This window comes from Cervus canadensis, chromosome 2 (assembly GCF_019320065.1).
Source record: "Cervus canadensis isolate Bull #8, Minnesota chromosome 2, ASM1932006v1, whole genome shotgun sequence".
In the NCBI taxonomy this organism is placed as follows: Eukaryota; Metazoa; Chordata; class Mammalia; order Artiodactyla; family Cervidae; genus Cervus; species Cervus canadensis.
This window is the reverse complement of record NC_057387.1, coordinates 104,524,335-104,552,330: the sequence shown is the minus strand read 5'-3', so window position 1 is coordinate 104,552,330 and position 27,996 is coordinate 104,524,335. Positions and strand designations below refer to the sequence as shown.

Below are 27,996 nucleotides of genomic sequence, written 5' to 3'. Positions count from 1 at the left end.
GTGAAGCTGACCCTAGCAGCAGCCGCAGCACAGGCCCTGGGCTTGTTTCATTAGAAGGGAGCTGGAGCTGATGGCTCAGTGCTCTGGGCAGAGGGTGTGTGGTCAGCTCACCGCTCTCTGCTTCAGTCATACCAGGGTCAAAGTTTAGCTTGCCTTTCGATAGCTATACTGGCACGCAGAAAAGTAACGCAGAACTTAAGCTCCAACTTTTCTGTCTCCAAAGAGTGCTTTCTTTTTAGAGCTTAGAATAGAAACCCTTTGCTCCCTAGATTTCTCAGGCACTGATTTTCTTATCCTTAGTGGTCAACTCCAAAATCCTCTTCTCCATCTCTCCCCCTCAAAAAAGGATACGGGAAAGGAAGAGGGGAGAAATATCCGGCCCTTGCCCCTAGTTCTGTGTTGCCCAGCTAGGGCTGCCAAGCCTTGGGCACTGTTTAGAGTACTCAATGGGAGGGGCAATGATGATCACCTTGGACCCACAGCTGTCAATCAAAGGGCTGTAATATATATGTAAACTCTTCTCCCTGCACACCCAGACCACTTGGTGAGTTAACGTGATCAATTCACCAGAGTTGAGAAGACACTGAGGGGACAACAGCAGTAGCCTCTCACACCAGGCCCAGAGAGGCCTTCCCTGGGAGAGAGATACCCTAAAAACAAAATGCTCAACATTAGACAGGTATCTGACCTAATAATGAGCATTTAGTCTGGACATCAAATCGTGCCTTCAAGGCACTGGATTTATTGAAAAATTACACACATATTAAAACATCTTTATATACATTTTCTCCGTTACAAGATTACAAATATACAAATGCAAATTCCATCAAAGTCAGCATCTTGTATATTAGAAACAATTGTAGAAAACCTATATCCTAATTCCATCAGTTAAACTGGTATTACTCAACTGCCAGTTAAAAAAAAACTGGCACAGCTCACCCAGCTTCCCAAGTCCAGCTCATGACAGTGAAACCAGTGTTTGCATGGGACGTTTTTCCAAGGAAGCAGTGACATTTGGTTCCGAGGGGGGAAAAATATCTGTTTAAAATTCTGAGAGCCTCATGGTGGTTCGGAGAAAACTGGGACTGGTGGCAATCCTCTTAACAACATTTTGATGAAACTCCATGATGGTCTTCTCTCAAAATAAGTAATGAAGTTATTAAATTGTCCCCTGACTGGTCAGGGCAATGTACTCAACCCAGTTGAATGCAATAAATAATGATTTTATATATAATTCTTCGGTCAGAATGAGAAGGAAGGTCCTTGAGCAACAGTGTTTCAAATCGAAAATTTAGGTCCTAGAAGAGAGGTCTCTGCTCCACAGAATATCTAATGTGGATGGCCACTGGGTATAACCTTCTATCTTCATCCTCATGCTCCAGAAAATCTGCTCATTCTGACTTGGGTACCAGTCCTTATTTGAGTTCTTATTATAAAGGAAGCAAAGGTTAACTGGAAATTTGAGACTGCCTTGGAAAGAGCCAAGAAGGAAAATGGAAGGGGCGGGACTTATAAAATAGCCCATCTGTTGATTCTTAGGTCCTCTAAGAAGTCTCTCTTTCACTGAGTCCTGGTCACCATCCTGCACATTGTAGGGGTGTGAAGGCATCATCTCAGTTTCAATATTCACTGCTTTCTGTAATTTTCTGTCCTGTCACATTTTTTTCTTCCTCCAACTACCCCTTTCACCAAAAGGAATCAATCCAGGAAGTTGCTAGGGTAAAATGTCAAATATTTAATGGAGGACACCCAGGTATCCCATAAGTGGCTGTTGTAAACACTACAGAATTGTTAGTGGCCAACCCAGGAAGTAATACTAGGAAAGAGATGTCCAGAGCCACACGGTGTAAAGAACTGGAATCTCTGTTCTCAATCTTAATGCACTGATTGTGAAGGAAGTGGGGATCATCCACGTGAGCATCAATTCCAGCCTTCAGTGCCAGATACTTCTCAGTGGAGTCCCACGAGAGGTGCTGGCGCCCTCGTAGTGTTAGCTTTCCAAGTAACGGAAGATGCTTTGCTTCGATTCTGAAGTACTATCATCTGTTTTGAGGCGCTTAGGTGAAGTGGATGTCATTAAAGACGGACCCCTTCTCCGTACCTACAGAGCAGAGAAAGAGACAAGAATCAACTCAAGACCTTCGTACAAGCTGTGGTTCACTCACACTTAGCTTCAGTTAGCTCTTAAGCAGCTCACAGTTCAATCACGGATAATCAGGAAAAAAGAAGTTGAAAATTTCCAGGCAAGTCTCACAGCTGATTATACTTACCGGGGGGTAGCAATCCCCTCGTACCTTATTGGGTATGCAAGATTAACACTACAGCATAAATCTTTATGCTGTAAAGATGCCAGAAATACATATATATTTTCAATTCAATTCACTCATTCATTCACTCTGCTTTGGAGAGCCACCAAATCAGTTCTCAAATTCCCTACCCGAGGTTTAGATGATTCCTTTGCTGCCTCAGCCTTGACAGGAGAAAGTGTATGGAAGATAAAGTTTCTTGAATTTCGGGGAGCACTGGGGTTGAGGTCAGAGAGGGCAGCCAGTTTCTGAAGCACAGCCTTGGGCTGGTTGAGCAGTGAGCCTGTCTTCAGCTGAGGAAAGAAGAGTCATCTGGTATCAAATTCCAAGCACCAAGAAAGGGGAAGCCAGCTCCTCCCTGCGCCTGCCAGGTATGGAGGGGCCACATTCCCACCCTGCTCAAACAGAAAAGAAATAGCAGGCTTCTTTGACACCTACTTCCATTTCCCGCAACCACCTCCCTCCCCTAATGACAGAGCATTCCCCTAACCTGACTGAGGCCTTTGTAACATTGCAAATCATGACTTCAGGTGAACAAGGTCCCCAACCAACCTGGTTGTCACTTCCCGGTTTGATGGCTTCAAAAGGATTTCTGAATAAAGACTTTGATTCTTGAATAACCACAGTGTGACTGACTGAAAAGACAAGAGAGAGAGGCTTGCTCTGGGCAAAACTGGGTAGAATTAATTTTAAATCTAAACAAACTAACAGGCCCTTAACTAAACTAATAAACTGAGGCCACAGGAACTCTGATTATTTTATAATCATGATTTGAAAGTACAGTAAGTGGTTAAGACAGACAATTCAGCTAAACTTATTGTCTAATTAATAGTAATTAAGAAAAAACAACAGTGGTAAGACAAATTCCAGTTCTAACACTTAGGTATATAATCCTGGGTGACTAAACGAAGAAGGCAGAATTAACTCCTCTGAGCTGCCTTACAGGGCTTCCCAGGTGGCGCTAATGGTAAAGAACCTGCCTGCCAATGCAGGAGATGTAAGAGATGTGGGTTTGATCCCTGCGTTGGGAAGATCGTCCGGAGGAGGGCATGGGAACCCACTCCAGTATTCTTGCCTGGAGAATCCCATGGACAGAGGAGCGTGGTGGACTACAGTCCATGGGGTCACAAAGAGTCAGACATGACTAAAGCAACTTAGCATGCACACATGCACAAGCTGCCTTAGAACATAAGGCAGAACCCGCTATACACACTCTCCACTACAATATCTACTGTCCAATAGAATTGGATTGAAAGAATATTGTCTCTCCCCATCCGAGGGGCCCCTTTAAGATAGTATTAGACACAGGTCCGTGACTAAGCTGCAACAGTCGCTGAAGGCTGGAGTCACCTCCAAGGCTCCAGCACGAACAATCCGGGGGGACAGCCCCTGTGAAGGGCTAAGAGCTCACCATTCTTCTGCAGAGCTTTGGCTGTAACCTTCTTGGCCAGCATCATAAACTGACTGTCTTCCCCAATCTCTTCTTCATCTTCACCTGCAATTTCCCCCTGCTGTGCCTGAGAATAAAAATCAGGCAGCATTAACAGAAGCCCACGGTTCCCCCAAAGACCCAAAGAATTAGCATAGCCTGGAAGCTAGAGTACTTGGAATAGCATTAGTTTTCCTTTTTGCTACTTTCTGTTGCTTCAGACCAAAAAAAAAGTATTGTGGACAAAAACATGAATAGAACTGCCTGTGGTAATCTTTTCAAAGCACAAAAGAAAATTCAAGGATTAAAAGGGACAGCAATACACTGCCCAAGGTTTTGACAACTATCATGATAAGCTGGGTGACTGAGGTGACCCTCAGAACTAGGGATGGAATAGGCGAATCTCTTGCAGGCTTCCTACATGGTCCCGAAGCCACTGCTCTCGTTCAATTCGCTCCTTTCTCCATCTGGCTTCCGTCTCGTCAAGCTGTTCTTCAATCTGATCATCATCAGAGTCTCTGTGGAACAAGTCCATCTGGGAAGCATCATCTAAAGCAAAGAGTTAAGGCTATTAGCATTCTGCAATCCCCACAAGAGAGGGTGTCTTGACAGACACTTGTGAACCCTGTTCATTTACAATATACTGATACAAGCTTTTCCCATCCACTAATGGAAAATAAAGGTCAAGGCCAGGTCCTCCACAGCTGTCTGCTATAGTTTTGAACTCCTCTTGCCGGCTTAAACTGGACAAACATGGACCTTGTACCATTTGCTTCTAAAGGCAATGATCAAGATACCTATGTTTTTCCATCGGAATCTCCTCATTCGTCCAGGACCATCGCTGTGCAGGTCCCCATCAGCAAGGTACCTTTCTTGGTACAAACGTAGCTGGCGTTTATCATCATCTAACATTGTTTTCCTACGACGGGAGAAATAGGTTGTTCAAAACCAGGACCACTCTGGCTGGTTATAGGGCCTGCCTTAAGATGCACCCCACTGCTCAGGAGGGCTTGTCGGGATACTGACATGTGTATTTTCTTGACTTGATGCTGTAGTTCCTCATCAGAAGGAAGTACTTCGTCAATTACATCCTCTTCATATTCATCAAGCTCTTCCCCATCATACTCATCTTCACTTCCCACGTCACTCCCTGACACCTCTGCCTCATCCTCCAGGTATTTCTTCAATCTCCTGGAAAACAATATTGAAAATTGGAAAATACAACAATAAATATACACACAGTAATGAAAAAAGCAGAACACACAGGCATCTCTAATAACAAGCATAAAAATTAATAATACATTTTTATAATACTTAAAAGCCTGTGCCAATTCATTATCTCAGGAAGTGGTATTATTATTGTTCCCTTTGATTTACAGTTGAAGGAACTGAAACTCAGAGAGTAAACAACTTACTGATGGCCACACAGCTGGGAGGCAGCAGAGTCTGGATTCAACCTAGGTTGGTGACTCTGAAGCCAAAACTCTCAATCTCCTCTATATATTTGAGACATACCTGCCAGAAGGTTCATACTATTTTGTTTTGTATTTATGCTTACCAGCTTCAGGAGATAGACTAGAGATAGTATGGTATGGAAAGGTAACAGACTGGGGTCTTCCTACAGCCTGCCAAATCTTGACCCACAAGGTACAGGTATGAATGAGGCTCATTTGTTGCTGTTTAGTCACTCAGTCGTGTCCAACTCTTTGTGACCCCATGGACCGCAGTGCACCAGGCTCCCCTGTTCTTTACTGTCCCCGGGGGATTGCTCAGACTCATGTCCACTGAGTCAGTGATGCCATCCAACCATCTCATCCTCGGCTGCCCCCTCCTCTTCTTGCCCTCAATCTTTTCCAGCATCATGGTCTTTTCCAATGAGTCAGCTGCTCACATCAGGTGGCCAAAGTATTGGAGTTTCAGCTTTAGCATCAGTCCTTCCAGTGAATATTCGGGCTCAGTTAGTGGTAATCAAAACCACCACAAGTTAGTTTTTCTGACTTCAGGTCGTACTGAAAACAAATCTGCTGTCACCCTGAGTTCAAATTGCTGTTATCTATGGTCAAGAATGGCAGAAGCTTGATGGCTTTCTGAAAGGTGATTTTTATCAAAGACTTGCATTATTATTTTAAAGCTGAGTTCCTCTAAATCCTAGGGTTCCTGAGGAATTCCTTCAGGGGCCAAAAGCCACCAAGCTCCTCAATCGTCCCATCTAACCCTCTTTGAGCAGCTCAACTTTTAGCTGCCATTCTTTATAAGACTTCATTTGAACAAAGGACACTATAGTTAAATAAGGTTTAAGAACCACTGCCTTAGAAAAAAATCTATAGATGACCCAAAGCTGTATGAGATGGTTAATTTGACAGGTAACAAATTAGAATCCAAAACTGATCTCAACAGAATGGAATGATGGGCTATACACAACAAAATAAATCTAATAAGGATCAATATGATGTCCTATATTTGAAATCTAAAAGTCATCCACATACAATAAAATGTGAAATACCTACTAAAACGGTTTTTATACAATTTTCAATATCATGGAAAAATATTTACAGATACAGTAAGTGGGGGAAAAAGCAAGATGCAAAACTGTATATATAAAAAAATTTTACAGATCTCAACCATATGAAAATATATGCCTGACAAAGGTTATGAGGCAATAATAACCACTACCACCACTTTCACAAATATTCTGAATGGTGGACATGAATGACTTATCTATATCTTTCTGTATTCTTTTAAATATTCTAAAATAACTGGCTTACTTTCATAATCAAAACAACAAAATATTTAAAAAATTAATGGGGGGTCATTTGCCTGAAACTAGGATGAGGAAGACCTGCAATGTTGGTAATTCAAAGGAAAAAAGACATGTGGAATTTTAATCATCTACTAGATCCTCAGGCCTTCCAGTGACTCAGCTCCTGTGCTCGTTGGTTACTTTACAAGTAGTAGGCAACCAGAGCAAGGGATGTGGCTGCACCACCACACAGGGCGGTAGTCAGACCACACCTAAAGATAAAGAGAGAATCCACACATGCGAAGAGTCTGGAAGCAACGTCACATGAGAAAAAGCAGAAGAACTAGGGATGTTTAGTACAGAAATCACTTGGAAGAGGATGTGACTATCTTTGAATACTCAAAAGATATCATGCAAATGGATGTTATTCAATCTGTGTTAACCACAAAAAGCAAAAATAGAACCAGTAAATGTAGGTAAAATGGTGGTGGCAAGCTACAGCTCAACTGTCAGGAGAACTTTCTTGCAACGGAAGGAAGGGATATAACACCTACATTTGCCTTTTTGACTTCTCCGATTGCTGCAGGAGGTCTTCCTCATCATCATCTTCATGGTCTTCCAGTGTCAGGTCCTCCTTGTCAGAATCACTGTGTTCATCCTGCAAAATTATACAGTATCACATGCAAAGTTACACAGAATAAAATGTGTCCTCAGCTAAGACAGGATTCAGAAGCTTCTGCCCAAATATTTCATTCTAGGAAATTGCTTCTGATAACATGCCAAACAGACTTCTCAAAAATTCAAACTACAAATCAAACAAAAATCCCCAGCAGCTATACATGGAGTTCAGTTATGATCACTTTGTTCCCTTCAAACTCACCTCATCACTATCAAACTCCTTATCATTTGGGACAAGCCGAAAGTCTCCAAATTCCTCCTCTTCACCTTCTTCTTCCCTAAGATGCAAATCAACAAATCCATAAACATGTTGTTGAAAGCCAACTATAAGGAGTCAGCCAACTTAGGGACTGAAAATATCTTACAGCCCCAACAATCTCTTCAAGAAACAGGAAACAAGATATCTTGCCTTTCAAAAAAAAATATTTTTTTTTAATTGTGATAAAATACATACAACATGAACTTTACAATCTTAACCATTTTAAGTGTACAGTTCATTAGTGTTAAGTACATTCACTTAACACTAACACAAATAAGTGTTATCCAACCAAGCTCTAGAATGCTTTTCCTCTTAAAAAGCTAAAACTCTATACCCTTTCAATACCAACCTCCTATTCTTACTGCCCCACAGCCCTGGCACCCACCTTCCTACTTCCTGTCTCTATGAATCTGACTACACTAAGTACCTCATATAAATGGAATCATACAGTATTTGCATATTTGTGAATGGCTCACTTCACTTAGCATAATCTCCTCACAGTTCATCCATGTCTTAGCATGTATCAGAATCTGCTTCCCTTTTAAAGGGTAATATTCCACTATGTATGCATTCACTTGGGATGCTTCCACCTTTTGACTATTATGAATAATGCTGCTATGAACATGGGTGTACAAATATCTACTAAGAAACTGTGTTCTCAGTTCTTTTGTGTATATACCCAAAAGTGGAATAATGGCTGGCAGTGAGGAATTATTCAAAAAATGGGGTTTTGATTTGTATTTCCTTAATTATTGGTGATGTTGAGAACATCCATGTGCTTTTTCTTGCCTTTTTTACCCTGTTCCCTATCAACTAAATGAAAGCATTATAATGAATAATTTCTTCACTATGCAAATATGAGGCTCAAACCCACTGCAAGACTCTCAGACAGGATATAAAGCCCCTAAGATGACCATTTATTGCTAAGTCCAGAGAAGCTACCCCTGTACTTTATCAGAAGATGGAACTTGCCAAATTCCCTCAGATCACCGAGACTCACCGGTCTGTTGGGAAAGAGCCTGAGCAAAGAGCGAGTGCTTCTTCCATTGGATCACCCAGGCTACTCTCCTTCTCCTGCTTATTTAACTCTGATGGATCCAGAGTAGAGACATCTATATCACAACAAAGAAAAAGATTTGTCACCAAGAACTGACAGCTTTATCTTCTTTCCCCAGCCATCTGAAGACATGCCAGCTCAACATAGTTCTAAGGTAAGCTTGCCAAAAAGAGCTCACCATCCATTCATTCAACAAATCCTTATTTAGTGCTTACTATGTGCCAGGCACCAGGGAGACAGCAGTGAATAAAACAAAGATCCCAGATCCCAAAGAGCTTACATTCTAGCAGGGGTGTGAGGAGGAGAAAGGGGTACGCAGGTGGAAGTAATAACTTAGCATTTATATGAAATTTACTATGCAGCAGACACCGCTCTAAGCTTTGCACATATTCTGGCCATAAATGACAAGTCATATGGCGAAAGTTAAAGCAATCTTAAGGTGATACTTCCCCATCCTAAAAAAGTAAGAGTGCTAATGTCAGGAGCTAAGCAGTGAATTCAGCCTCGGCTCAAGAATCCACCAAGGCTGTTTTCTGTGAACTTTTCACCTGAGACTAAAGGACTTCTTCACATGGACACTGACTTAAGATATTTGAGTGGGTGAGACTTGCTGCTCTGTTGGATAATTACCCTGAGAAGTAAATTTTCCTGAACAAAGATCCAGAAGTTCCTCCATGTTCTCTTTCTTGTCACTCTTCCCAGGCAGAGGCTTTTCAGTCTGAGATGCAAACTTTCCAGTACACAAATCCAACAGTTCATCCATGTTGGCATCCATGGCATTCTCATCCATACTGGCCAATGGCAACCGAGGCTTCAAATCTTGGTACTGATTCCTGTGGTTTCTAACATTTAAGAACCTACAAGCCCAATGAAGAGTGTAAGAAATGCTCCAGGGGAAAAAAGTAGTGGGGGAAAAGCCTCAACTCATTTCCAATAGCAAAGTTAGAAGCTGAATTCTGAACCAGAAGACACGCGTGTCAGACTTTAGCCTGTGATAACCTTAAGAGGGAGGGGGGTGTTTATGAAAGAATAAAGGCTATTTAGAAGATAAAGGGTAGAGGCTAATTTGGGGCTTCAGATGGTGCTAGAGTAGGGCCTGGTGTTATGGCCATGTAATGTGCCACAGAGATGTCAATTCTCGATGCCACCCAAAAGTCCTAACATAGTGGGATGAAGGTGAAAGTGTTAGTCACTCAGTCGTGTCCAACTCTTTGCAACGCCACGGACTGGGGCCCATCAGGCTCCTCTGTCCATGGAATTCTCCAGGGAAGAATACTGGAGCGGGTTGCCGTTTCCTTCTCCAGAGGATCTTCCCGACCTAGGGATCAAACCCAGGTCTCCCATATTGCAGGCAGATTCTTTACCATTTGAGCCCCCAGGGATATGGATACAGGGCAATTTGATGACCTTGTAAGAGTTATGCAGGTCTAATAAGGTAGAAATTGAAGGATCAGAACACTAGCAAGGCTATTTACTTTTTATTTTCTAGATAGGCTTTGTTCAAACTTGTAGAATGTAATACTAATGGTCTGCACACCTCTCTTTCTCAGAAGAGAAAGCACAGATGGAGTGACAGAAGCTCGCTTTATTTTTAAACAAAATTAAGCAGTACCCAGCACCATCCCACCCACAGAAACATAAAACTACCTACCCATCTGCATCCAACAGTTGGCTCTGAGTGTCATCTTCTAAGCAGAACTGGAAGTCTCCTGCTCCTAGGAAAAGTGTCTTAGGTTCTGGGGAGGCGTTATACAGATCTTGGGAATCCTCTATGGGAAGTGAAGGCTCAGACAGCTTTCCTGAACTCTGGCACCAAAACAAAACCAAACAAAAACAAAACATTTTACAAATGTCATTCACTGTCATGACAACAACAGAAGCTGCTATTTGTAAAATTTAATCTATTCTCAGGCAATTGCAGTTGGGGAGGACAATGCATAGCCAAGGGAAGCATAAAAAAAAACATCCTCAAGAAAGAACCCTGGATGAGGCTTGTTTTTAATACACAAAGGGGGTGGACTTTTTAAACTGAACATACATAATGTGGTAGGAATTTTTGGCATGGACACACTTTATTTAGCAATGTGGGAAGCAAAAAGGGGAGGAGATTAGAAAACCATTACCATCTCACCTTAGAGGCTGAACTGACCAAACTGGCTCGAAATAGCCCTGGGGAAGGAGATCTGAATCCTCCTGCTGTAGGGAAAAGACTGGTCCCACGGCCTGTTTGTCTGTTACAAGGCTGATAGGATGGAAGTGTGGAGCCTATCAGCTCAAAGCTGCTATTGTGGCTGCTCTCCTTTGTCAGTAATGAGCATGAATCATCTTCATCTAAAGAAAGACAACTTTTAAGTGCATGATTCCCAGAAATAAGTCAGATTTGTTTAGGAAAAGAGTTGAGAATGAAACTGTCTGGTAAGATCCACTGGTAAACCTCTCAAGTTACATGTTCCAAAACATTACATTAAAGATCAGTAATGGTATAAGATAGCATCATACAATCAGGGTTTATCACTCTGAACTAAGTGACACCTCAAAGTTCCTGTCTTTCTCTCACCTTCCCTAATGCCTATGATTACCCTTTCCATTATCTAATCACTTATACATCTTCCTCTGATCTACATGATAGAAATGTTTCATGTTTCACTCAATCAACATATTCACTAATGACCTATTAAATGCTCAGGGTCAACTGTAAAGAAACTGCACATAAGATTTCAAAAACTGGACAAAGAAAAATATTGGGGATTTTTTGTTTGTTTCTTGGCTGCACCATGCAACTTGTGAGATCTTAGTTCCCCGACCAGGAGATGAACCTGGGCCCTCAACAGTGAAAGTATGGAGCCCTAACCACTGGACCACGAGGGAATGCCCAAGAAAAACATTATAGTTCATAAATTCCTATCACTCTCACAGGTAAGACAGGGAAAAGTTCACTAAGGTTCAGAAAAATAGAACCTTACGGAATTGTAGTCCTTAAATGTTAAAGCAGGAGGATCAGAGAAAAATCAAGTTTCAAGTTCTACATAAGAGTCACTACTTACCTAATTTGCTAGGTCTTTTGCCTGAGTTTTCATCTACTTCTGATTTTTCTTCACTAGGAGAGTAACTACAAAATAAGTAGGTAAATTGAATATCTGTTTCTACTTCTTCCAAGAGGGGCAAATTCCCTGGTATTTACCAGGGAATCTTATCTTTCCTTAGAGAGAATTACTTACCCCATCTTGGAAGAGCTGTCCTTGAATAGAAGGAAGGTAGAATCCGATGAGAGAGGCTTGGGGACAGAGAGGCCAACTGACTTGCCAATTTCACCACTGCCATCATCATTGTTTTCTTTATCTATTTCTTTCTCATCTTTGGTTTCTATCTCTTCACCACCGAGAAGGAATTCTGCAGTCTTTACCAATCACGCCACCCAAAAACAAAATAGTACAAGTCAAAAATTTTAAAAGCCAACATACTAGCCTGAAATATGTCACATCTTAAATCTGAAAATGTAAACCTGAAGGAAGCTCAGTCCAACCATCATCATTAACACAATTTATTAGTTGTAGACACTTCTAGAGCTCTTTTATACTTTGTTACTTTACCTTTTACCCTTTCAAAACTGCTACAAGACTCTGAAGGAACTGGATTATCATTTAACTGAGTCAATGAGAGACTGCATGATTAGCCTGAGATTGGAGGACAACTCCTGGCCTCCAACCACAGACTGTGACACCCTGCTCAGTTCAGCCATGGCTTTCCTCTTCCTTTACCCAGGGTTAAACATTAACCAGCCTTTCAAATGACTCCACTGTTCAAACAAGGACACTTTTCTTTTTCCCAATACCAAAAATCCTATCATCACCTGTCTTCTCTAGGTGGAAAACAATACCTTAGAACAAGGGCAAGAGGCCCATCTACAAATACCTTCTTCGACAATTAACTTGGGACAATTAACAATTAATTAACTCCTGGCCTGAGAATTTATTCCAGACCTCAACCCGGCCAAGGCTAAAAGTGCTTTTTTTTCCTAAATAGAGAAATCTAAATGAACAACAAAGATAAAAGTCTTTAATAGAAAGCCATTTTGATATCAGCATTATAGTACAATATGTAAACCAACAGGCAGAAGCCAGGGCATGACTGTGAACTGCAGGTGTTCCACGGAGCTGAAAGAACTGAATGCACTAAGATTTAGTACACATGAGCTACCTTCATCTCTGACCCTGAAATCTCTTCTACAGTCAAACGTGCTCATCATCCTCTTACTCAGATCTGATTTTCTCTTTCCCTTATTCATCCTGACCTAGTAACAAAACCACATAATTGCCAGCAACCTCCTCATTGCTTTCTTCCTCCTCTTCCTCCTCTTTCTCTTCTTCCTCTAAGGCTTCCTCTCCCTCCTCTTCTCCATCTTCCTCGGACTCATCTGTCATTTCTTCTTCCTCCTCCTCCTCCTCCTCCTCAAATCCATCCTCATTATCTAACTTGAGTAATGCTTGGCGTTTTTGACGCTCCTCCAACCTTCGGAGTTTCATTGCTTCTTGAAGTTTAGCTTTCAGCACCTGAAGCTTTTCCCCTGAACAAAAGTAATGAAGAGATGCTTTAGATGCAATGACCGACTACACACAACAACACAAGTGTCCATTTTAGGCAATTCCAGAAGTGTTCTAGGCACATCACAAAAGGAAAATCAGAGACCTTCGTATTTTAGGCTTTTGTTATCTTAACAAAGGGGACTATTAGGAATTGAGTGTAACTCAATAACTCTCATAATTATGTTCTATACCTTGGGATATTACAGAGATTATAAAATTACTATTTAAAAAAGCAAAAGAAAAGAAAAGGAATGGGGGCAAGTGGACCTTCAAAAATCTCTGGCTCAGAAGCCATGAAGGAAAATATTGATAACTGTACCCACATTGAAGAAAAAGAGAAACAACTCAAGAGTAAGTATGATGTAAAGTAATTAGCCTCCAACTAATAAAAATAAATGAAAAAAATAAAATAAAGCCAAAAAAAAAAGAGTAAATATGAGCAAAAGATATGAACTGGTATTAAAAATAATGCTTAACCTCACTTCTTACTAGCAATACAAATCAAAATAATGATACCATTTTTTATATATTTGGCAAACATTTGTTATATCCATTATTAACAGGAAGAAACAGGAACTCTTACACACTGTCATTCAGAGTGAAAATTGGTGCAACTTATTTTGATGGACAATGTGTCTAGGACTCAGTGATTCCACTGTAAGGAATTTTGCATCAAGATTTACTAACATATATGTGATACTAGGATGCAATATTGTGTGAAATACTAAAACTGAAACAAACATGATGTCCCTTAACAGAAATATCGTTAAACAAACCATGTTATACCTGTACAATGGAATATCATGTGATGTTAAAAAAAAAACCCTCAAAAGCAATATGTATATCTGAACTCTTGAGTTAGATGGTCTGGATTAGACTACTAGTTCTCTTACTTACTAGTTATATAACTTTGAACAAGCTGTTTAAATGCTTTGTATATCAGTTTCCTCACATATAAAGTAAGGACACTGATGTTATTTACTGCAAAGCACCTAGAGCAGTGTCTGGCAGAGAGGAGGTATTCAGTGTCTCTCGCACACACTCACACAATAGTACATGCATATGCATTTTCCTAGGACACACAAGAAATCGTTAAGCTGCCTCTGGGAAAACTAATTTTTTTTAAAATTATCTTTTAATTGAAGGATAATTGCTTTACAGAATTTTGTTGTTTTCTGTCAAACATCAACATGAATCAACCATAAGTATACATATGTCCCCTCCCTAATTTTTCATTTTATACTTTTTCCTAAGTGTTTAATTTTTTTATATGTGATAAATTGCTCATATTTTCAAAGTGGGAGTGGGAACAACAGACCTGTCCCTAATACAGATTACAAAGCAGAATGCATGATGTATGACTGCATTATTTTGTTTTTCAAACAGACATGTACATGCATGCAAAAAGTTTAAAGGGACATACAACATGGTTACAGAAGATGTCTCTGACAGAAAAATATTTTTGTTTATTCCAGAAATTTTGTTTACTACAGAAAGTTGTTGTTTATTCCATTTGTTTTCTACAATGGGTATCTTTTAAAACAATAAGACAAAAACTATTTTAAGAAATAAAGTCATCTTACCCACCCCATACAACGAGGCCATATCTAATCTCCGGAGTATCCAAGGAAAAAGATTCTATAACTTCTCACTATAGGGTCTTCAGCAGCCATAAAGACCAGCCAGAGTACAAGAGTCAGGCACCCCACCCCACTCATGGCCAGTAAAAATATACAAATAAAACAACTCCATGAACTCAAATACCTGGTTTTGTGTGGCTTGCCCCATCCAGCTTCTCAGCTGCCAAAGTCACGGGCACCACGTCTGCCTTGAGCTCTTCCTTCCCATCAGTGCCCACATCTTTCACTATGATGTTGACAATCACCTTCTGACCAGCCCTGGGTTTGGCTGCTGGATTAGCATGCTTCCAGAAACGCTGCTTCAAGGCTTCCAGTTCTAAACCAAGCACCAACCAGTATGTCAGTTTGCCTTTTAGATTCCAGTTAAGAAGTACAAGCTAGGTTTTCTTAAGTTCAACAAACTTGTAAGGAAAAAAAAATACAGAGACACCAAAAACTCCTTTGCTACCAACACCTGTGTCCAATTCATATAACTTAACCCAAATTAATGGACTACTGCAACTGTTCTTCCTCAATATACTTTAAAACTCATTTTAGGGTAGAAATTTACAACTGAAGTTTCTAAATATGTGCAATTCTTTTAAAAAAAGCTTTAAGCTGGTAGAAAAATACCATACTGCTTAACTATGCAAGGGCTTAATTTGTCACAGATTTCAGTCTCTTTTTAAAATATTCCATATTTTGAACATCTGTTTATTAGCAATCTCTCTAAATACAAGCAAGGTCTATTTAAAAAATGGAAAAAGAGGAAATTCCCTGGTAATCCAGTGGTTAAGACTCTGAGTTTTCATTGCTGAGGGCCCAGGTTCAATCCCTGGGGTGGAACTAAGATCCTAAAGCCATGTGGTATGGCCAAAAAAAAAAAAAAAAAAACAATAAGAAAATAATAATCAAAGCAATTAGTGATGTAACTTGGCAGCAGGGCTGGAAGTTTCTTCATGAAACTTTTAAATGAATATAATCAGTACAATGAGAAAGGAAATCCCATTGAGAGGTGATCCCTGGGCTTTGCTGGTGGCTCAGATGGTAAAGAATCTGACTGCAACGTGTGAGCCCTAGGTTTGATCCCTGGGTTGGTAAGATCCCCTGGGGAAGGGAATGGCTACCCACTCCAATATTCTTGCCGGGAGAATTCCATGGACCGAGGAGCCTGGCGGGCTACAGTCCATGTGGCTGTAAAGAGTCAGACATGACTGAGCGACTTTCACCACCCGCCAACTTATATACAAATGGGAACACACACAGGCAGTATGAGTGCAATGGTCCAATGGCAATATGGCCTTTCCCTTCTTCCCCAGCGCTCTTGCTCAGAACTTTCTTTCCTTTCTCCCTCAGCCAGCTATCACCTGGTACCATCCCCTACTCACTGTATAACAAGCCAATCATACCATAATGGGATCTGTTATAAGAGAGCTGACAGTTATAAACAGAAAAGAAAGGAAAAGAAGAACAGTTTCTTTGGGTTCGGGGATGCTGGCTATTCTCATATGCTATGCCTTCTCTTCCATAATAATATGTCCAGGATACTCCAAGTTTGGTTCTTTTTCCTAAAATTCACTCAACTGATACTTTGGTGGTTTTGTGGTTAGCATCCAGATGTGGTTTTTCCTTCCCTAACGGGTCTTAGTAGAAAAAGAGAAGAACTGGAAAGAAACCTTTCTCAATAAATCTGAGTCCCTGACATTATTTATTGGGCTTCCCAAGTGGCACAGTGGAAAAGAATCCACCTGTAATGCAGGAGATGCGGGAGAAGTGGGTTCAACCCCTGGGTTGGGAAGATCCCCTGGATAAATGAAATGGCAACCCACTCCAGGACTCTTGCCTGGGAAATCCCATGGACAGAGGAGCCTGGTGGGCTACAGTCCATGGGGTCACAAAGAGGCAGACATGACTTAGTGACAAAACAACAACATCATTTATTTAGTTGCAAAAATCCAACTCCAAAGGGATGGCATGTTTACACTGCAAACCAAAGAGTAGGGAGAGAAGCTATAAGTCTGCATCCCATTTCTTATTAGTTCAGTAAGCTGGAAACAACAGGCAGTGGCAGTGGGAAGGCAACACAAGTAGGAAGGTCATCATTGGTGCCAAGAGAATAAAAGAAATGGAAGGGGAGGAAAACCTAAAAAAAGAGTGAGGCAGGAGCAGCTTTCATTCTTCTGGAGAAAGCCAGGCCCCTCAAAACTCTTCATCTCCTAGCCCAGTGGAGCACCCACTTCCCTTGTCCATTACTACGTAACTCAATCACCACCCTACTCATCACAGAACTCTCCCTCCTTCAGTCTTGTCCCAGCGTTCACCTCCTCTTTAAGTGAAACATCTCCACTCCAGCTCACGTCTCCACCTAAAAGCCCTGCAGCCTCTGGCCTCTGGTCACCAACCACTTTACAATCTTCACCTCAGCTAACCAGAGCATCCTCAGCTTCCTCTTGTCTCTGCGTCTTTTGCAGGTCTGTCCCCTTCACCAAGAAAGCCCTCCCTCACTTCTCTGCCTCGTACCTCCTACTCAGGCTTCAGGACTGAGCTCAGGTATCAACTCCTTCTAGAAGCTTCCCTGACTCCACGTGAGGAACTCTTTCTCTAGGCTCAAAGTACGCACAGCACTTAATATCCAATTTTCCTGCCTGTGACTCCTACTAGATTTTAAATTCCTTGAGAACAGGGACTACATCTTACAAGCAACACCATGCTAAGTCAAAGTTTACTGCATAAATGAATGAACGCTGACCCTAACTTCATATATATCAAGAAACAGAGTGATCTGGACACCCGACATTCATGTCAAATATTAGTTCTGAAGGAAAACATACCCTGAGTTAAGCCAGGCATTGTGCTAGCTCCCTGTATAAGCCAATTGCAATGTTGGAAAAATTACTCAACTTCTCCAAACCTCATTTTCTTCATTTATAAAATAATACTTGGGGTTATGAGAATTAAGAAAGATAACTACTAAAAAAAAAGAAAACTATCAGTATCTAATACATTAGGTATGCAAAAAGGAGGTTTCTTCCCTTTCCTGTTTCTCAGTTGGAGATGATAAAGAAAACTTCTATTCCCATATAACAAGATTTCATAGTGTCTAGTATAAGTACTCAAAAAAAGTTTCTTCCTCACCTGTTAGCCTGAGGCTATTTAGGTAACTTCTAGTCCCACACAACAAAACTTTCTCTCCCTGTTCTGGGCACCAGCTTATTCCCACGCTTCTTTGCTAATGGAGCTACGCTCGGTCTGTTACACAGCTCTTCCACCCCACCACCTGCTCTGGTCAAACGGACTTACACATCCTCCCAGTATGTACCACACAGAACTCTTTCTGTCCCTCCCAAGAACATCCTCTCCATTTCCACAGAGTCCACCCACTCAATCAACAATGACTTAACTGGTACTGTGGCTGACCTAGCACCTGCCAGCCATATGCTACTTAATGAAGCAGCATCTCGATGTAAATAATTTCACTAATAATAAAAAGAACAGCTACCATTTGAGTGTTTCTTTATGCTTTCCATCTGTATGTGTTATTAACATATCTTCACTATAGTGCTGCACTGTGAACCAAAAGTGTTATTTCATTTTTTTTTTAAAGTTGCCTTGGAGAGGTCAAATAGCATACTTTAGTTTAAACAGTGAGTAATGTCATCCAGATTCAAATTCTGATCTTGCTACCATGCCTAAGCTCTTAATTATCATATGACACTGCCTCGAAGTAGAGGAGAGAAACCCAATTTTAGCTACAAATCAGGAAATCTACCCCATGTGGGGAATACCTGAGTTATTTTTTTTTTTTTTTCTCTTTTTTTATTTTTGGTCACACTGCGCAGCATACCGGATTTTAGTTCCCTGACTAGGAACAGAACCTGTGCCCCCTTCGGTGGAAGTGTGGAGTCTTAACCACTGGACCTCCAGGAAAGTCCCCTGGGCTCTCTCTTCAATCCTTCATTCACTCCTTAATTCATTCAGTAAACATGGCTGCCTAATGTGCCATCGCCTGTGGAAGCACAGGGGATAGAGGAGGAACAAGCCAGAAGATCCTCACTGAAGTATAACGAGGAAGAAAGTGAACAAGTAATTACATCTGATTATTCTTCAAGCCTTCCTTTAACCACCTATTGTAAGAAACATCCCTTCTCTGAACTCCCATGCTTTATTCTAAATATTTCTTTCAGCAAAGAATACCTTTTTTCCCATGTTAATTTTTTCCAATTATCAGTGACACATGTTCCTGATAGAAGATGCCACTTTCCTGTATTACAGCTATTTGCCTACTTCTTATCTCCCCTGCTAGACTCTAAGCAGCTTAGTTAGTTAAGTCGCTCAGTCGTGTCCAAGTGTAGGATAAATGTCAGATTTCTCAAGTATGCCTTACAGCATCTTGCATGAAGTGGGTAGTTTAATATTTGTTGAATGAGTGAAAAAAAAAAGAAAGAAAAGAAATTCAGTTTTGCAGGCAATTTGCTGATGTTTCTGTGAAAAACTGAATTGAATAATGCTTTTATCAATGTCATACCACAAAACAGCAATGTACCCTCCTTTGTACATTAACTATCAACAGGTTTCCCTTTTAAATGAGGTTCAGAATGTTCTGATACCTTGCCAAATGTACCTAATGATTTTTATCCATATCTGGTACATCGGTATTAAGACCACGTGTGGTTATGTGTTTCTCCTGTGTTACCTGTCTTCCACAGTGGCAAATAAATAGAAGCTGCCAGAACAAATCATTCTAGAGAAGCTCCCCACAATTCAAAGAATTACCTCTGTTGGTTTCAGGTTCTTCAAGTATCACAAAGGAATCTCTGTCAGCACCCAGCCGAGGTTTACCGAAAACATCTACTCCCAGTTGCTTAAGTCTATCCACAGTGAACCGCCTCGCTTTTTCAGGTGGCACCGCTGCTGTTGATTCATTTTGCTGGCTGGGCTCTTCCGCCTTCTCATCAGCTTCTTCTGTTTTTCTCAGGCCTTTTTCTTCCTCTAGGCCATGAGGTTCAGATGCCACAAGCCCTTCAGTCTGACAGTCCTCACTGTCCTTGTTCCCCAGGACGCCGCATTCTTGCTGTGCCACCGAGATGTCCCCAGGTGAAGGTCTAGCATCACTTTGCTCCTGTTTCTCGGGAATTTCTAGCTCCTCACTTCCTGTCAAATCTTTACCGCAAGGCTCATGGGATTCAGTAGTGATCTGGGGTTCCTTTGAAACTGCAGGGAGTGTGTTAATTTCCATTTCACATCCCGCACCTGTTGTCTGCGCAGAGTCTTTGCTGTGGTGGTCACCACTCACGGCAGTTGTATTTTCAGTATCTATGGTTTCTTCGTGATGGCTTGTCTGATACTTAGTGGACCTAGAGAAGAGGAAACAAGCTGGAGTTGAACATTCTCCTAAATGAGAAACATTCCCAACCCTTTGCACATAATGAATTGGTTAGTTTTAAGGGAGCGAGGAATCTGAACTCTCTACTCCCAGGTGTTTGCCTCAAAACTGAATGTTTATGAAAATTATAATCACAAGGAAAGAAGGTTCTTACTTCAGGAGCGCCATGGCGTTTCCCTGGCAAGTGGGCCGGGGTTTACGTTTGAAGAATTCATGAACGGTTTTATTCTCGGGCATGTGATATGGAAGATTAAGTGCAGACTCTATAAAACGGAACAGAACAAGCAAATGCATATACTGTATAGTCTGAATGTTGCTTTACATTCAGTTAATTAAACAGTACAACCAAAGCCATCACCAGAAATAGAAAACAATCCTGCCTTTAACATAAAACAGGATCTAAGTACAAAAAAATTCCATAAAGACCAGTGGCTTTTAAAAACTAGCTGTGAAATCAACTGATCCAAGAAGTTTGTTTTTTTTTTTTTTTAAGAAGTTTTTTAAAAATACAAATTCTTGAACCCCATTTCAAGTCTATGGAGTCAGAATTTCTGTGGGGCCTAAGAATTTATAAATTTGGTTTGTAAAAGGGATCCTGATGCAGCCAGACCATAGACAACCCTTTAAAAAACTCCCTCCTGGGACTTCCCTGGTGATTCAGTGGTTAAAACTCTGCACTGCTGAAGCAGGGGACTCGGGTCCGATTCCTGGTTGAGGAACTAAGATCCCATATGCTGCGTGGCCAAAACATTTTTAAAAAGTTTTAAACAAATTTTAAAAATGAAAAATTCCCTTCTTACCACCACTAGTTCTAGAAATTTTCTTAGTTTATATTAATGTTCCAGAGGCTTTAGAACCAAGGCCATTCATCAAGATCAATTCTAAACTTCAATGTTTACCATATAGGTTTCTTTACCTCGAATAAGGCGCTGAGTCTCACTATGCAACTTTTTTAATGCTTCCTTACTTAACTTGGCTGCCTTTCTTTCCTTAAAGAAAACAAAAAGTGAGACTACATTAATGCTTTTGCCAAGAAAGACAGATAGATATCCTTTAAGAGTCTGCTCTCCCCAAGAAAAGAGGATAGAGAAGAAACAGTCATCTCTAGTAAACTCGATACAATATAAACTTCAAGAGCTCATTTATTTGCAAGTCTCTTAGAATTGATTCAACCTAATTCATATCTGTGTCCCTACTATGTACAAAGCAATATCCTGGGAATCAGAGAAATACAACAGACACAATAAAATTCCTGAGAAATCCACAATCTCCTGGCAAAAGAGCTCAGCATGACAACTATTAATATCCAGGGCTCTGCCTCACCTTCCTCATGGTGCCTTTTGACAACTCAGTTTCTTCTTCAAATGAATAGACCCCACTCTCCAAAGACAGTTCTTTTTTCTAAAAGAGAAGGTTGCAAATGGATTGATATAGACAAAAATTAAACCAACACAAAAGGAGGTTGCTTATGCAAAAACTGTTTTTTTTTTTGCACTCCAACATCACATCATGCTACATTAGTAATAAATCAATAACTACTAAACACAAAATGTTAGACAAACAACATCCTATAATGCCTAGAAAATAAATTAGATGTCTCCAATGGAGCTTGGGCCATCATTTCTTACACCTCTGTATTTCCCTTAGGAGGGACAATGACCCCCAGGGAGCTAAAAAGATAATCTTAGGAAGAACAATTATGCTTCCAAACACTCAGGACAAGGATACTTTGACTGATGCTTCTCTTTCTTAGCCTTCCTGAAACCCAATAGGTTCATTTCCCAGAGGCCATTAAATTATAAAATTTACATCTCTTCCCCTTTTTCACCTGTTTCTTATACAACATGAAGTATCTTATGGGACTTCCCTGGTGGTCTGGTGTTAAGAATCTGCCTGCCAACGCCGGTGACATGGGTCTGGTCCCTGGTCTGGGGCCACAGAGCAACTAACCCATGCACCACGACTACTGAGCTTGTGCTCCAGACCCCGCAGCAGCGACTACCAAGCCCTCAGGCCTAGAGCCCATGCTCCGCAAGAGAAGCCAGCACAACGAGGGGCCCGGGCACCGCAGCTGGAGGAGCCCCCAGGCACTGCAATTAGAGAAAACGCATGCACAGCGATGGAGACCCGGCGCAGCCAAACTAAACAGACAAAATAAAGTACCTTACTTTTTGCCTCAAAAAGTAATGAAAATACTAGTTTGTGATAAATAAGGAGCTGGAGGAAAAGCAGACGTAAAATCAAAGTAAAAACGTGAGAAAGAAGAGCGAAAGATGAAAAAAAGTAGGCAGCTGAAAAAGAAGGAAACAAAAAATGAGGTACATATGAAAGAAGAATTTGCTGTTTCCAAGGCAGATTAACCTTTTAGGAAAAAAGAGTTTAGTTCTTGGAGGTTGTTTCTGCACTCAGAATATAGCTTTGAGTTGATCAGGACAATGAAAATACTAGTTTCCAAACAAGTTAGCATGTCTGTCACTTGTACTGCATGGTTCCAAAATTAACAGCTGAAAAATTTCTATCAATTGACATGTGTTTTTCTTCAGTTAAAAAAAAAATGGAGGTTCCATCAGTAACCCAGAACACAACGCAAAGGTTGGAAGCCGTGGTCAGCTCTTACTGCAATCATTTCTCACTTGCCTTGTGCTTCTTTACTTTCTTTTTCACAGCCGCCCTTATTGATTCTAACGACTCTTCATCTTCTAACGGAGAGTGATTTTCCTCCTCCAACCCAGTTTCAAAAAGGTCTTTATCCACAAGTAGACAGCCACTGTCATGAAATGGCTGTTTCACATCATCTTCCTGGATAACACATAAGGAAAAAACAAGATGCAATCATTTGAAATCCAGTATTTTACTACATCAAACAGCAATTTGCATCAGGACAGAAAAGTCCACACTTCATGAGCAGACAAATACATGGCATCCTAAAACACTATCACTGGTTCCTTTGTCATCCTTTGAAATCCATGCTGTGATCTGATGCAATCGTCCAAAACTAACTTAATAAACAGTACCTTTGTTTTTGAAAAGTCAATTAACAGTTCATTAAGCAACTAGTTTATAAAATTTAAGGACAGTTCTTCTAGTTAGCAAACAAGACTTCCGATTGATGGATGCATGAAAATTCCTCCTATGGAAGCTAATTTTCATCAGACCAGAAATAGCAAAGAGTAACTCTGCATGCTCACAAAGAAAATCAGAAACCTATTTATTTAGAAATGTCCTCTTGTATCCAAAATGGAGAATGAGACCAACAAACAACTTACATACCTCATTGCAAAACAATCAACTCAAAGTTATATTCTGAGTGCAGAAACAACCTCCAAGAACTAAAAGCAACTCTTTTTTTCTAAAACATTAATCTGCCCTGGAAACAGCAAATTATTCTTTCAAATGTACCTCATCTTTTGTTTCCTTCTTTTTCAGCTGCCTAATTTTTTCCATCTTTCGCTCTTCTTTCTCAAGTCTTCGCTTTGATTTTACTTTTGCTTTTCCTCCAATTCCTTCTCTACCACAAATGGGCTTTTTGGAAATCTTTCTGTCAACTGTAAAGTCCACAGAGTTTTCAGACTGGAGACCCAGCTCTAAGCAAGGTGTCACTTGGGTTTCAGAATTCTCCTGACATAAAGACTCCTCAATGTCACTTTCATCACTGTCTGCCAGAGTTTTATAAATCCTTCTGACTTTTCCATTCTTTCCAGCATACAGGTTCTCTTTATCTTCCTCTTCGGCATCGTCATAGGCAGTTTCCTCTGGAGACACATCTGGGTCTTCTCTTTCAGAATCACTCTCTTGTAGTACCTTCCTGCTTTTCAATTTCCTGCTCACAAATATCTCTTCATCTGAATCTGGAGGAAACACAGTTTTTTTTTTTTAGAGGTCTACTGTCATTTGGCCTTCCTCCTAGTCCCACCACTCCTCAAAAACATATCCAATTATCCAAGTGATATATCACCTTGTGAAATTATGTAACTAAGAACTAATTGTAGCAAAGCAAATCTAAAAATACATTTTGAAAAACATTTTCCCTGGAAAAATATCTCTTACTGAGAAATGTAATTATATATATTTACAAAGTGTAAAGCTGTTCTGATCCTTCTGGCAGGTGTTAAAAATCCTTTTATTACAGAATGAATGCATTTAACCAGGCAATGTGCTAGCTTTTAGATACTTTATACATTCAATAATATAATAGAAGTGGTTACGTTCAAAAGAGTACATGCACTATTATTTTGCTTTTATAATAAACAGAACAAACAACAAGGTGAGGCATTAATAATTTTAAAAATCAAGAGAATAACTTAATTAATCCAGTCCACTTACAACCCACGCTCCCACATTCTATTCCTAAAAATAAAAGTAATAAAAGTACTGACTGTTACAAACCTTGTTCACTCAAAGGCCCAATTGTTTCACAGCTGCCTTGTCCACTGTCTGAAGGACTGTCTGTTTCCTCTTGTGAAATGAGTTTTGAATCATTGATTTCTAGGTGAACCTAGAAAATGAGAATATACTTTGTATTAACCAGCAAGTGACAGAACACTCTAAGTACATAAAGATACATAAATCATCATGGGATCATCAGACTGAAATAAGGGGAAAAAACCAATACAATGATTTAACAAAAGGATGACATTAAAAATTACTGGCTAGAAAAAACAAACTAAAATGCATTGTTCATCTTTGAAGGATACTGCAGAGGCAACACTTTATTTTGAGTTATGGTAAATAAGAATCAAGCATTATTGTGCTTTTCTGTGTGAACTATTTCTCAGTGTACCCACATGACCTGTTAAGTATCATCACACAGAGGCAATCCAGATACGGGAAGCTCTACAGGACAAACTATGTCGTTTCTTTAACAATAAATTGCAAGAATAAAAAGAGGGAGGGGGACTTACAAAAAGAGTTAAGATATTTACACATACATACAAAGATACAGCAACACCTGCAATATGCAGGCTTTGTCTTAATGCTAATTCAAACAAACTGAAAGTATATGTAAGAGTCAAAGAAATCTGAACTCTGATCATTTAATATTAAGCAATAATTCTAAATTTTTTAGGTATGGTAATAATATTATAGTTATCTTTTTTGGAATGCACTTACCTTTTAGAGATGTATAATGACATATTTGTGGATGACGTATGTGTGGAAATTTGCTGTCAAATAATCCAGTAAGGGGGGGAAGTACATGGGGGTGTAAATGAAACAAGATTGGCACGACTTGGTAACTGCAGAAGTTCGGTGATGGGTTCATTATAACAGCTTTTCTATGTTTGTTTATGTCTGAAATTCAGCCCCAAACTACCCCCTACAATTTTTTAAGTCACAAGTGAAAAATCTAAGGAGAAGGGAGTTAGTTGGATGACATGACTAGTTAGTGATCAGGCTAACCCTAGATGCCAGTTCCCCCACAACCTTGGTGTTTGCAGGACTCTGAATCAACTTATTAATAAGGGGGAAAATACATCTGTAATGTAATGGGGCACAAGACCACACTCAAACGGTTTCTGAGACAACTATTAAGTTAATTTGAATGTTTGGTGCAAATATTAAAATAATAAAAAATAACACAAACAGAGGAATCATTGAGGATCATGATGTATGCTGTTGATTCTCCCAACAACTCAAAGCAGTACTACTTGTGGATATGGAAACTGAGTTTAGGTAACCACAAGGCTCACTACAAGGTGATGCCTAATCACTCTATTCTAGGCAATTTGGAGCAGAACCAGCAATAATCAGGGCCAGGAACACAGTGAGGTTAGGAGGTCTCAAAACACTCAGTAATCAAAAGGATTTTTGTGCAAAATTAAATTTAAAAAATCAATGGGTAAATTATGGCCCATGAGGTCAGCTGCATGCTTTTGTAAAGTTTTTTTGGAACCTGGGCCAGGCTGAGAGTGAGGTGAGTAAGACAGTGCAGTGCAGATACAGGGTTGGATTGTGCCTTCATTTCAGTTTGATATCTTGTTCAAAAACAAATTATGGAATGTGTTTGCATTAATTTTTATTTTAAAACACTGCGTAAAATATTATCTTGAACAACAAAGTCCTACTGTATAGCACAGGGAATTCTGTTTAATATCCTGTGATAAACCATAGTGGGAAAGGATATGAAAAAGAACGTGTATGTAAGTGTAACTGAGTCACTCTGCTGTACTGTAGTAATTAACACAACATGGTAATTCAACTATACTTCAATAAAAAACGTTTAAAAACTTATCTTGGTTACTGAGTATTTTAGCGCCCCGTTAAATTTTGCCCCAGACTGTCTCACTCCAGCCCCAGCTCCAAAAAAGAACACAGATTTGGAAAGATGCTTCTATGCCAGTTCCGAGAAGGATCAGCCAGTCACCGCTCGGAAGGCTTCCAAGAGGCTTTTCAAGAGGCTTTCAAGAAGGCTTTCAAGAAGGTACCTTCCCTTCTCGGGACCCAGGGCGATGACTTCAGAGGCCTCTTCCAGACCCAGTTTGGAACTCCCTAAGACTCCCGCCGTCCATTTACAGAGAATTATGCTGTCCCGACCTTCCCTAGTGGCTCAGACTGTAAAGCGTCTGCCTACAATGCGGGAAACCCGGGTTCATTCAATCCCTGGGTCGGGAAGATCTCCTGGAGAAGGAAATGGCAACCCATTCCAGTATCTTGCCTGGAAAATCCCATGGACGGAGGAGTCTGGTGGGCTACAGTCCATGGGGTCGCAAAGAGTTGGACACGACTGAGCGACTTCACTTTCCCTGTCCTTATGCTACCCCGACAGAGGAGCTTGGCGGGTTACGGTCCATGGGGTCGCAGAGTCGGACACGACTGAGCGACTAAGCATGCACAGCACACAGCACCCTAGCGGTCCGGTTCGGCTGGGTCCTTCCTCTTTGGAGGGCGCTGTTGGAGGAAGGGCTCCCGCCGCCGGAAACGCGCCAAAGGGGCGGGCGGAGCAGGCTGAGCTGGGGCTGGCGGCCGGCTGAGCGCGACGCAAAAAGCGGGTACAACCCAGCCGAGAGACTGAGGCGAGAGGGACCCAGAGCCGGGGAGGACCGCTGGGTCCCCAGCGCGCGGAGCCCGCGGCTTTATCTCCGCGCGGGTAGAGAAGCCGAGGCGCCGCGGTGCGCGCCGGGAACTGTAGTCCTCCCGCCTCCCCGACCAGATCGGGCGGCTCGACCCCCTGCTCCCCCACACCCCTCGGCGCCGGGCCCCCGCAGCTACGGATGGAGGCAAGGGCACGAACTCACCTCAGAAACTACTTCACCCGTCATGACCCCGACCTCCTCAGCGCGCCGCTCGAGATGAAACAGGTCCCCAGTTCCCTTACCCGTCAGGACGCAGCCGCTCCCGCCGTCTCCAGCCAGGCAGCGGCGTTCGAGCTTTCGCGCCCAGCCGGAGTGGAGGCCTCGCCCTCGATGATTTGCACCAATCCGGAGGAGGCTTTCTGCGTGAGACCACGCCCCCATGCTGTCCTACCAATCACGGAACGCCTTCGGCCAGCCCGTTGAATATAATTTGGGTGAGGTTGGCGGGTTGCGGCTCCTCTTGTCAATTCAGGCTGGGGGAGGCTGGAGGTGTCCTGCCTCACTTGCGGCCAGACCCTCTGGCCTTGCAAGAGGATACCGTGCTAGGGGTGGTCTTTGACCTTTGACCTTTATCGTAGCGGGACAGTTCCCACCAACCGCAATTTGAGGAATGAGCCCTCCAGACAGGAAGTGAGCCGGAAGCAGATACCTAGGCACCTAAGGTCGTCCTCGGTGGCGATTTCCTCCAGGACTTCCTTTCTTGGAGCAGCTGAATCCTACCTGCTCCTTCTTGTACTTGGCATTCACGCCACTGGACATCAGAAAAGTTTTGTGGCTGTTCAGATACCAAAGAATATCCTTGGATAAGGTTTGTAATTTTATTTAAGGTTAATCCAAGTATGCAGAAAACACCCACCCATCCCACTCCCATA

At 41.3% G+C, this 27,996-nt stretch overlaps 1 protein-coding gene across 1 annotated transcript; it reads right to left on the bottom strand.

Annotated features, from left to right (window-relative positions):
• Positions 1 to 933: 933 nt before the first annotated feature.
• On the bottom strand, positions 934 to 27,412 carry CLSPN (claspin). Its single transcript, XM_043461932.1, has 25 exons — positions 27,287 to 27,412; positions 24,441 to 24,549; positions 23,454 to 23,902; positions 22,692 to 22,853; positions 21,378 to 21,455; positions 20,971 to 21,043; positions 20,209 to 20,317; positions 19,445 to 20,025; positions 14,817 to 15,008; positions 12,792 to 13,033; positions 11,688 to 11,866; positions 11,514 to 11,578; positions 10,601 to 10,800; positions 10,121 to 10,275; positions 9,100 to 9,326; positions 8,413 to 8,524; positions 7,356 to 7,431; positions 7,030 to 7,133; positions 4,762 to 4,926; positions 4,533 to 4,654; positions 4,157 to 4,284; positions 3,718 to 3,823; positions 2,859 to 2,941; positions 2,438 to 2,599; positions 934 to 2,101 (listed from the first exon to the last, which is right to left on the bottom strand). The coding sequence occupies exons 1-25, from the start codon at positions 27,308 to 27,310 to the stop codon at positions 1,991 to 1,993; spliced, it is 4,014 nt and encodes a 1,337-aa protein (XP_043317867.1). The 5' UTR covers positions 27,311 to 27,412; the 3' UTR covers positions 934 to 1,990.
• Positions 27,413 to 27,996: the final 584 nt, after the last annotated feature.

Coding starts and splice junctions, on each gene's coding strand:
- CLSPN (XM_043461932.1), bottom strand. CDS start 27,310: ATGACGGGTGAAGTAGTTTCTGAG. Junction 21,044..21,377: donor CAAAAGGCACCATGAGGAAG/GTGAGGCAGAGC, acceptor GTTTTCTTTAAG/GAAAGAAAGGCAGCCAAGTT. Junction 15,009..19,444: donor AGAACCTGAAACCAACAGAG/GTAATTCTTTGA, acceptor TGCTTGGTTTAG/AACTGGAAGCCTTGAAGCAG.